General features: G+C 42.9%; 1 protein-coding gene across 2 annotated transcripts in view; it reads left to right on the plus strand.

Moving 5' to 3' along the window:
* The window catches only part of LOC119648649 (hemicentin-1-like), a 125,207-nt gene that overhangs the window by 38,225 nt on the left and 74,907 nt on the right, over window positions 1–12,075 (plus strand). For both annotated transcript variants that reach the window (XM_038050421.1, XM_038050422.1), the window contains exons 7-9: window positions 355–499; window positions 9,626–9,747; window positions 9,803–9,975. In XM_038050421.1, coding sequence (XP_037906349.1) covers window positions 355–499; window positions 9,626–9,747; window positions 9,803–9,975 — 440 coding nt within the window. The remainder of the gene's footprint in view (window positions 1–354; window positions 500–9,625; window positions 9,748–9,802; window positions 9,976–12,075) is intronic.

Consider the following 12,075-nt stretch of genomic DNA (forward strand, 5'->3'; position numbering starts at 1 on the left):
AGGACATGACACACGAAATCTTAGTAACTTCAAAACTTTTCTCCAGGTTTGCGGATAGCTCCACCCGAGGTTAACATCTCGCCAATTTAACACTTATGGCTGGAATATATGGCTATTAACCCGGTAATATATAATATTTTCACTTTCATTTCATCAATCAATTCAATACTGTATGAATGAAAGTTAAAGACTTTGGGTCATCTTTTGCCAAATGGGATTTCGACAATCTCAACCCGTAATTGAATGGAACCGATACTATCTGAAAAGTACCCATAATTTAGTGTAAAACTTGAAACTTGCAAACTTAACAACCATAACCAAAATTTCGTAGTACTCATTGCTTTTTTCTTACAGATATTCCACGTGTCTTCATAAATGAAAGCTTCGTAGAGGTCACGGAAGGTGATCATGTCGACATATTTTGTAAAGTCACATCCGTTACTCCAGCAGCGGTCCACTGGACAATAAATGATCAGTTTCAAGATGCTATACAAGTGAGGTAAGAAACTGCTTTAAAAATAATGTATTCACTATGGTTTTTGAGGATGAATAGTGTAAACAGACTTAAGTTAACCACGAGAACGAAGCTATCCCCAAAACAAGGAAAGACGACGAAAGTTGACTGTGCAACACCACCACCACCTAAATCCCGTCAATACATGTTACCACGAATAAGTGGGGTGGATTCGTTGGACACTAGGGTCTTTATAACGCCATATATAATTGAGGTTCATTAATTTGTTGATACATTGGTCTGGCTAAAGAACAGGAAGGCAAATTTATCTCCTACTATCTACTCTCCATGCCTAACTTTAGATAGATATGGAAAACGGCCGCGCCTCAACGTCACTTGAGACAGATTGCAACATCGAATGATCTTCCTTCCTTGCGACTTTGGATATGGAGTTCTAGGTCTCCATAAATTACGCCGACGCTTTGTGCAAAATTTCAAACAAATCGGGTCAGAAGCCACGTAAACCGTCTCAAAAGTATAGTTTCAAGAAAAGCACGTCAAAAGTTTGCATTTTGCAGTTGAGACACTGGTAAATCTTGTATCTTCCATAGTATGCGGATTGCAAGGGGCTTTTCTTTTTTTGCTTCACAGAATGCGAAATACTCTTTTACTTTTTTTATCAATTTTCGATTCAACAAACTTAAAAACGATTTTTTTAAATGTCCACATGACTTGTGGATTGAAACTAAACTAAAATGAACCAAACACTAAACATGAGATTATTGCAAAAGCAAAACCTTACAATGACCTTTGGAGGTACTCAATTTTTGGCATGGGTTGAGAGCGAAAAAATTATACGACGTAGGGTACATATAGATAGCCGGACACTGCTAAAGGGCAGCTGTCAATAATAGGGTTAGACAGGCTTAGTTGCTACGTCGTAAAAACAGCGACAACTCCGAAAAAGAATTATTATTTCGACAAACCGTTACTCCTTGTTTTCATCGATTTTAAGGCCGCCTATGATATTGGGTGTGTCCGGATAGCTCAGTGGTTAGAGCACTAGGCTGTCATACGGAAGATCGCGGTTCAAATCTCACTGGTGGCAGTGGAATTTGTATCGTGATTTGACGTCGGATACCAGTCGACTCAGCTGTGAATGAGTACCTGAGTCAAAATCAGGGTAATAATCTCGGGCGAGCGCAATGCTGACCACATTGCCCCCTACAGTCTACTGTAGTGTACCGTTACGGTCTTGAATGAAGTGCTCTAACACACTTCAAGGCCCTGATCCAATATGGATTGTTGCGCCAACGATTATTATTATTATTATGATATTGGGTTGGGGAAAAAGTAATGTCGTATTTGCGATCGACTTTTAACGCTTTATTTAACATACTTAGAATTATCCGATTTAAGTAAAATATGCGTTGTTTTGTTCGCAAATTTGTTGCCATTTAGAAGGCAACTCCATTACCACCCCCCCCCCCCCCCTTTTATAAAACCCCTCCCCTCCTTATTTGCAAAATGCTCAGACAGCCAGTTTTCGCAAACCTCTTTTGAGGCGAACTTAGTAGCACCAAGAGTGATTTGCATGGACCGGAAGAGATGGTAATCACTTGGTGCCAGGTCCGGACTATACGGTGGGTGCAATAGGACACCCCATACGGGCTCCCGTAGCTTCTGGCGGGTCATCAAAGATGTGTGAAGCAGAGCGTTGTCCTGGTGGAACAGAACACCATTCCTATTGACCAATCCTAGCCGCTTCTGGTCAATCGCCTGCTTCAAATGGTCAAGTTGCTCACAGTAGAGGACCGAATTGAGGGTCTGGCCATAATTGAGTAGCTCATAGTGGATGACTCCCTTCCAATCCCATCAAACACACAGCAAAACCTTCCTGGCTTTGCAATGGTTTGGGCCGGCTCGCCGCGCGACCACCATCTATTTCGCTTAAGATTTTCGTACGTGATCCACTTTTCATCACCAGTCACCATCCGCTTCAAAATTGGGTCGAATTCGTTCCGTTTCAGCAGTGCATCCCAGGCGTTGATTCGATCCAAGAGATTTTTTTCCGTCAACTCGTGTGGCACCCAAACATCCAGCTTTTTTCGGAATCCAATCTTCTGCAAATGGTTTCAAACCGTTTTATGGTCTCACAATTCCTGGCCAATCGAGCGAATGGTCACATGCCGGTCTACTTGGGTGATTTCGATGATTTTGTCGGTTTCTACAACGATTGGCCTACCATTACGGGGTGTATCTTCGAGATCCACTACACCAGAACTAAATCGATCGAACCAGCGCTGTGCTGTGCGAATCGTGACAGTGTCGGACCAATAAACTTCACAAATTTTTTTGGCCGCCTTCGTTGCATTTTTACCTCTCAGGTAGTAAAAATGTAAAATATGACGAATTTCTTGCTTGGTGAACTCCATTTTTGACGCGCTATAACTTGAGACTGAAATGTACGATCATAAAACTGTCAAAGAGACACCAGGGCCCAGATTCTCGTCTTCAAATCGCCGTATAGTATGACCCGATGCGATAAGTACAACACAAGATATGTTTAAGTGTCGCCATCTATTGACAAAATACGACATTACTTTCTCCCCAACCTAATATCATAGCCACCCATGAAAGAATTCGGTATCCCCACGAAATTTACAATAGTGACTAGGCTGACCCTGACCAATGTGCGAATTCAGATAAAAGCAGCAGCGAGATCAACATCAACAATAGTCTAAGAGAAGGAGATGCCCTGTCATGGGTCCTCTTGAACATGGCTCCAGAAAAAGTGATCAGTGATGCTGAGTGATGAGTGAGATCGAGCAGGCGGCACGAAATCATGGGCTGCCAGACGAAATATATGGTGGCAACGTCAGCACCAAAAACCAACCAACCAACAACATCAAATCGCACTAGTCAAACGAGAACAATAAAGATGAGAGACTAGAACTTCGAGACAGATAATTTCTCCTATCTTCGGTCGGAAATTACAACCGATAACAACTATGACCATGAAATCCGCGCATGGTTGTTGGCAGCCAATAGAGCCTATTTCATCTCAGAAAATCTGTTCTGCTCGAAACAGTTCACCATAGGGTCAAAGCTCTTACTGTACAAGACTATGATCTTGCCAGTCCTCATGTATTCCTCGGAAACTTGGGTTCTTAACAAGAAAAATTTGAAACTCTTGACCACGTTCCAGAGAAGAATCATCCTATGAATTTTTGAACCTCTACATGAAGATTGACGGTTTCATAGCCTATATAACGAAGAAATCTCCAAATGATGCCATGACCGCCCGGTTGTGGCTCAATAGGCTGCGGTGGGCGGGTCACTCCGCGGGTCATTCCGTACGGATGGCGATGATCCAGCCCGGAAAGTTTATAAGGCCAATATCTATGGTAGGAAAAGGAAACGAGGCAGACCCTGCCTGAGGTGGAACGATGGCGTAGGCCAGGAGGCCAGACAGCTTTTACGGATATCGAATTGGTGGACCTCGCGCGAACCCTGGATGTCTGTAGTCCCTTGTTAAGGCAATCCTAGACCGGACAACTTGTTGATGATGAAAATCCTTTCCAATGTTAAAGTAGTATAGAACGATTATAAACGTGAGCACATTTTCGGCACTACGCTACTGCTCTCACACCACTTCTATTATGTATACCTTCTTCATAAAATAAGTATTTCTTCCTTTTATTGACTTACATAGAAGAAGGCTTACTGTTTTATGGTCCAGAAATACAAGCCTGATCAACTGTAAGTGATAAAACTCGGATGAATGCAGCTCATGATTTCCAGCTGAAAAGAACCGAAGTAGTCATCTTGGCTAAAAGGGCAATCACGACTCTATGGCCGGTGTCGATCGGTGAGTTGATTGATTCACGCTGGAAAATGAGTTTTTAGAAGCAAGTCAAAACATCAACAAACAACAGCAACCGTTGGGGGTCCTGCCCCTAGCACCCTGTTTCGTATGCACATTGCACATATGCAGGGAGTTTCATGGTTCCTGCCGCCCTCATTGCAAAGGAACATTAAACCGCCTACAAGCGCAAAAGCGAGGACTCAAGAAAAGTTGCTCGTAAAGAACATGCGACATCTGTACGTACAGTGCAGACTCCCTGACAAAACGAGCCAAGAGGAAGGTGAACTGCGTGACTAATCCCTATCTAACGTTCGTGGTGCACCAAAAAGATGGTGAGATTGACTATTCACCAAGCTTCTAATGGCTAGTCCGAAGTAATGTTCCAAAATGAATTCAGGCTCGTTCTCTAATGATGACGTTGTTTTGTTATGTTTTTGTAGTCCGACGGTTTACCGCTGCAGGAGCACAACACACACCATCACCCATTCTACCCAAACAAATTATTGGCTAAGGGGTCCGAAAGGGCCCTACCTAGCAGAACATAATAAATTCCCCGCCTTATTTTCACTAATGACGGAAATCAGTTCAATGGTGTAATCTAACAAAACTCTCAAAGACCGTTTTTGAAAAAAACTGTGTGCTTGAAATTATCAGCATTTAAAATTTCAATCAAATTCAAAAAGACTGAAAAGCCCGTGTCAGGTTGTCTGGTGTCACAGCTCGAGCCAAGAAACTTCAGTAGACCGGCTACTGACAGTTGCTCATAAAAATATAAAACTGTCAAAATTAATTTCCCACGTGAAATGCCAAGGAGGATAACGAAATATTGTTTCGCGCCTTGCTGCACAAAGAACTCCACAAAAACCCCGCAGAAAGCTTTTTTGGCTGTACCGAAAGGAAATTATCTGAAGATGTGGATCGCCATCGTCTGCCGGTATCCAGTTCCTTTGGAGTGAGGTTCACAATTTATTGAGTGAATCATTTCGTTATAAGTTAACCTTTTTTAACTTTAACTCCAATCTTAATTGATAATATACGATTGGGTTGGAATTTTGTGCCAATATTATTCAAATTCAAATCAAGTCACAAGAGAAGAGATACCGCGGAATATTCAACGTTCCCCGGACTCGAATCTCGCTCAGTCCAAATCCATTTTTTTTGCGACCTGTGAATCTTTCAGAAACGTACGTTTTATTGCCGTTCAGGTAAAAATGTCAGAATTTGCTACAGAGCCTGTTCCCATTATTGCCGAAACGTAAAGTAACTTGAAGGATTGTTCATTCACACATCAATTTCCCACTTTCCTGTTAAAAATTGATTGATAACTTCAAAAGTAATAAAAAAAAAAACAAACACTAAACCAAATGCTTTCACGTAGATAAGATTCAAATTGCTCACTCGATGACCTCACCGCCTTTTCTATTCCGCCTTGTGACAATTCAATTTTTAAAACATTATTATTAAGAAATGAGCGTCCTGAATTGGTTTATTTTAACGGATATGATAATTTGGCAGGTGAAACTAATATTTCGCCGTAAAAAACAGATAATCAGTTTCTGATGGGAGGAGTCTATTGAAAAGAACTGGAAATTTTTCAAAAGCCCATACCTAAAAATTCAAGGAAATATTCTGATCAATGCATATTCACTATGCTGTAAATTGGTGTGCACTCTAGGCAGACTGGAAAATTCTTCGGTCGGTACAGAGGACTCCAGAGTCAAAGAAGGATATCTTCGACGAGGCAGTTGAGCGGACCCTCGAAGCCTGTCCCAAGTACGATATCAAAATCATACTTGGAGAATTCAACAGTCAAGTAGGGAAGGAGCCCATATTCAGGCGATACGTCGGCTCCCATAGCTTACATAGAGATACCAATGAAAAGTGATTGCACATTATCCAGTTAGCAGTATCACACAAAATGGTTCTTGGAAGTACCTGGTTTCCGCGGAAAGCGGTTCACAAACATACGTGGGTCTCCCCAGACGGGACCACTTTCAACCAAATTGACCACGTGCTGATTGAACGTCGCCACCTCTCAGCCTTGATGAATTTCAGAACATATAGGGGGCCAATATAGACTCGGACCACTATCTCGTTGCCATGGCGTTCCGAGCTCGAATTACGACACCACCGACAATTCCCTCTGACAATCAGGTGAGAGTGAATACTGAAGCCATCCACAACATAGCCCTTCGCGGCACCTATAAGAGGGAAATGGATGCCGCAATAACCGCAGTCAACAGAGGTTCTGGAGATGAAGCATCAACAAATGATCTTCACAACCACCTGAAGGATGTTATCATAAATACGGCCACAAACATACTTGGCCCCAGCCCCAAAAAAAGTCGGAACGGCTGGTTTGACGATGAATGTAAGCTAGCAATGGAACGGAAGAATGCCGCATACCGAGTAATGTTGCATTCTCAAAGAACGCGGGCAGGCGCAGAGACTTATCACGAACCCCGGCGAGCAGAGAAGCGACTTCACAGGCGGAAAAAGGAAGCCAGGGAGAATCAACAAGTCGGCGAACTAAAAAAAAACAAGGAGCAACCACACCAGGCGCGGAAGAGAACAAATCAGCAGGATGAAGCCTTATACACCACGATGCTCATCCTGCCGAGACAAAGAGAGAAATCTGATTTCCGACAGAATAAGCATAGTGGAGCGATGGGTTGAGTACTTTTATCAACTGCTAAACAACCAGAACATCAGCAAGTTGGAGGTTCCGCCAACTGAAGACGAATCGTCATTGAAGTTCCAAGTAAAACTCAAAGAAAAAAGCATGGAAGGGAGTCAACAACGTCTACTTTTTCTATATGAATTTAAACTTGGTCACAACGCAGCGGAGGCAACCAGAAACATTTGCAGAGCATTTGGAGCTGACGCAGCAAACGAACGAACGACACAGCGGTGGTTCGAAAAATTCCGATCAGGCGACATGACCCTCCAAAGTGAACCTCGTGGACTCCCAGGACCATCGATCGACAATGACGAGTTGCGTTTGATAGTGGAATCTGATCTCCGATCATCGATTCCTGACATTGCAGAGAAAATAGGCGTACACTATTCGACAGTATCTCGGCACTTACAACAGCTTGGAAAGGTGAAGAAGCTTGATAAGTGGGTTCCGCATGAACTCAACGAGCAAAACATGGCGCTGCGAATGGAAATATCCAGTTCTCTACTCAACCGCAACAAGAACAATCCCTTTTTGCGCAGAATAGTGACATGCAATGAAAAGTGGATATTGTACGACAACCGTCGCAGATCAGCGCAATGGCTAGATGCCGATCAGCCTCCACAACACATGCCAAAACCGAGCCTTCACCCGAAGAAGGTAATGGTAACTGTTTGGTGGTCTGCATCTGGAATTATTCATTATTCGTTTTTGGAGCGTGGTGAAACAATTAATGCAGAGAAATATTGTGCCCAACTTGATGAAATGCACGAGAAATTACGTGTTCAGCGGCCTAGATTGGTCAACAGAGATGGAGTGATACTGCTCCATGATAACGCCCGACCTCATGTTTCCAGAATGACGGTCCAAAAATTAAATGAATTACGATATGAGACTCTCCCTCATCCACCATATTCACCCGACCTCTCGCCAACCGACTACCACTTTTTTAAGCATTTGGATCACTTTTTGGCGGGGAAACAATTCAGCAATGAAGTAGCTGTCAAAAGTGCCTTTGAAGAATTTCTTAGCTCTAGAAACCCAGACTTTTACGAAACTGGAATAAATGCCCTTGTATCTCGTTGGGAGAAGTGCATTGAAGCTGCTGGTTCTTATTTTGACTAATAAAATTAATTTTCATAAAAGTTATAGTTTTTTGAAATTTTACTCAAATATCCGACATTTCATTTGCAACAACCTAATATTTCTGCGGCAAGCGATGGAAAAGCTATTGGAATATGGTCATCAGTTGCATCATCTTTTCATCGACCTTAAAGCCGCCTATGATAGCATAGCCAGGGTAAAACTGTACACGGCCATGAGAGAATTCGGTTTCCCGACAAAATTGATAAGACTGACTTGGCTGACTCTGATCAATGTGCGAGGCCAGATAAAAGCAGCGGGATCAGCCTCAAGAGCATTCGACACCAACAACGGTTTACGATAAGGGGATGCCTTACCATGCGTCCTCTTTAACCTGGCCCTCGAGAAAGTGATCCGTGATGCTGATATAAATGCAAGAGGTACGATCATCTTTAAATCCACCCAACTACTGGCCTATGGTGATGATATCGACAACATGGGAAGAACGACCCAAGACGTACAAACTGCCTTCATCCAGATCGAGCAGGCGGTAATCGGCGCGAGATCTTGGGCTGCACATCAATGAAGGCAAGACAAAGTATATGGTGGTAACGTAAGTATCGAAAACCAACCAACCAACAACATCAAACCGCACTGGTCAAACGGGAAGAATAAGGATAGGAGAATACAACTTTGAGACCGTTGATAATTTCTCCTATCTAGGGTCAAAAATCACAACCGATAACAGTTGCGATGATGAAATCCGCGCACAGTTGTTAGCAACCAACAGGGCCTATTTCAGCTTACAAAAACTGTTCCGCTCGAAACGTCTCATCAAAGCTCTTACTATGATCTTGCCGGTCCTCATGTATTCCTCGGAAACTTGGGTTCTTAGCAAGAAAAATTGCGAACTCTTGGCCGCGTTCGAGAGAAGAATCCTCCGAAGAATTTTTGGCCCCCTACATGAGGATGGACGATTCCGTAGCCTACACAATGACGAAATCTATGAGCGATACCATGACCGTCCGGTTGTGGATAAAATCCGGCTCAATAGGTTACGGTGGGCGGATCACTTAATCCGTATGGATGAGGATGATCCCAACTGGAAAGTCTATAAGGGCAATATCTATGGTAGAAAAAGAAGAGGCAGATCCTGCCTAAGATGAAGCCATGGCGTAGGTCAGGATGCCAGACAGCTTTTAGGGATATCGAATTGTGAACCTCGGCGCAAAACCGGTATGTCTGGAGTTCCTTATTAAGGCAGGCCTAGACCGGATACCGGTTGTTGCGCCGTTTATGATGATGATGATGCATATTCACTATTCTGTGAATTGGTGTGCACTCTAGGCAGACTGAAAAATTCTCCGGCCGGTATTTTCCATAAATAGTTTATACAAGCCGAAACCTCGATGGAAAGAATCGTACACAAGTATGAAGAAGAGACCTTAATATAATACAAACAATATTGATAGTAATTGGGAAAACGTAATAACTAAAAAAATAGAAATTTTGATAACCATTTAAACCAATTCTTATTTTACAGCGAAATCGATAAAAGCATTTGGAAATATGAAATTAATAATGTTCAGCTAACCGATGCCGGAAGGTATACATGTAACGCGCGTAATGTACATGGGACTGACAAAGGAGAAGTAATACTAATTGGTGAGATTTAATTTAACTCATGGTTCTCTAGAATATTCAAGTTTTTCCATTCCAGTTAAAGAAAAAGTGATACCTCTGCAATTGAAGATGGTTGAAACAAACATGATGTCTACTGAGAACGACACTGATTACCAAATAAGCTGTTTTGTTCGGCCGCGACAAAAAGTTTCCTTCCAATGGCTCTTCAATGGACAAAAGATCAATACAGTAAACCACATGGACTTAATGGTAAGATTGTTTAAAAACTGAAGAATGATGAATGAATTTTAGGTTTCATCATTCTCTTCAAAGAATTTGGAGGCATTGATAATAGTTTAGACGGAAGACAAACGAGCTCTAGTACATGGAAAGGCGTCACTGCTACTTCCCTGGCCAGCTCTTCCGGAGCCTACATTGGTTTTTAATACAGTATGTCCTGGAACCGAAAGTATCCACACCTTACTGTGCGAACGTGTTCTGTCTCTCAAAACATGCTCGTATACTAAAAGGGGGACTAACGGTTTCATCCAGAGCAGAGGCAACTCAGCAGACGCTGCCTCACTTCTGCGCTGAGAGCAGTGTGACCGAAAGTGGCAACAGGTGGAAAACACCCATTTGTATAATCACAAAAATACGACAAGGAGCCTAGACTTGATAAGTTGCCTCTGCCCTGGACGAAATCGTTAGTCCCCTCTTTTTGAATACCTAGGTGCTATCCCCCAAACGAGGGGAAACAGTTCCTTTCCATTTGGTCTGGTCCAACATCAAGTGGATGTGGACTTAGGATCCCTCATATTCAAAACAATTCTCCTACTAGTTTGGAATTCACCTGGTTGTTCCTGAGTACCGTGATAATCGCTTGGCTGACAATCAAAATAGCAATGTTCTGCCCCCTATATGTCCTTTGGTGGTTGAAGGAGGCACATTTGTTTATGGCGTATATTTCCGCTTGAAATGCTTCCGCTTCCGCTTGAAGTGCTTACCCGTTGGTTCAAAAAACATTTTCCTTAAACCAAATACCCCGGCATCCGCTCCCTCTGCTGTGAGGAAATCATCAGTGTAATAGGTAGTTTGTTGCTGGTTAAAGCCGTAGATCACTGCCACGCTCTCCTAGTTTGCTCTCTCACTCTCACGTGTTTCAAATTTCTCATCGAAATGAAACCTCATTGTCATGTTATCCCTCAGAATCAGTAGTCAGGGATAGCGCCTAGAAACAATATCAATCTTCCTTTGATTTAGACAGCGGGCATTCTGAATATCACCCTCCTTACCTACATCTGTATGTGAAGATGGAGAGGAGTTATTCCGAGAAAAGACATGTCCTCATTGCCCCACTGGTGCACGTACAACACAGCCCTTGCAGATTGTGCAATTCAGCAAGCTGAGTTCAGTTATATCTGCCCAAATTACCGCCCCATAGGTAATCAGGTAGGGTCTTACTACTGTAGTGCATATCGAGCACAGTATTTTCGGGGTGCATTCCTAATTTTTTTTTCCTTGCAGCTTTCCAACGTGTATCTTCCAGAGTAATTTTTGATCTAGTATTTAGCCTCTGTTTCACATTTCGATTCCATGCCATGTAATCTCTCTCAAGTGCTCGACTTTGCGCTTCCTAATAAATAGTACTATGATGGCTCTGGGTGGATTGATGCGCAGCCCCGCGTTCCTGCACTTTTATCATATAGGGCATCTTCATATTTGCCCCTACAGATAAAAACAAGGTCGTCAGCGTATTTCGAGACTTGTATTCTATTCTTTGTCAGCTCTCCTAGGAGTTTATGCACTATCACACTCCACATTACCGACGATGTGGACAATCGTGTCGTGTTCATGACAACAGAAGTTGTACCTGTGGGTACTTCTATTTTCCTACTCTCTAACACACTGCCCATCCAGGAGAACAGGGGTTTCCAACTCCCTTGCGCATCAGAGTATCTCGTATCTCTGTGTGCAATGTGTTATCAAACGCTCTATCAATGTCCAAAAACCACACTGTGCTATTTCTTTTGTTTCTATGGCAGATGTCACGTATGACATACGTCAGCTGATGCAGGCAGTTTCGAATGGGTCTAAAAGATGTCTTTCCAAAGCTTGCTCGATACTATAATTTCGTAACTACGTTATTCCCACAGCCTCTATCAAGCTCCAGGTTATCCTGTCGTATTACCTCGGTGGCGCCGGCAGAGCTCAAGGTCCTTGCGCCGGACGCTGCTTTCATGAGAGATGGGTCTGCCTGCGCTATCGTTGGTCCTGAGGGGACGCATTTCTCACGTGAGTACAGTCTTGACTGCTGAACTTTTTCCGTTCTTCAGGCCATGAATGTGGGTGCGGAGAAAGTTACTATCATTA

The sequence above is a fragment of the Hermetia illucens genome, chromosome 2, assembly GCF_905115235.1.
Source record: "Hermetia illucens chromosome 2, iHerIll2.2.curated.20191125, whole genome shotgun sequence".
Classification (NCBI taxonomy): Eukaryota; Metazoa; Arthropoda; class Insecta; order Diptera; family Stratiomyidae; genus Hermetia; species Hermetia illucens.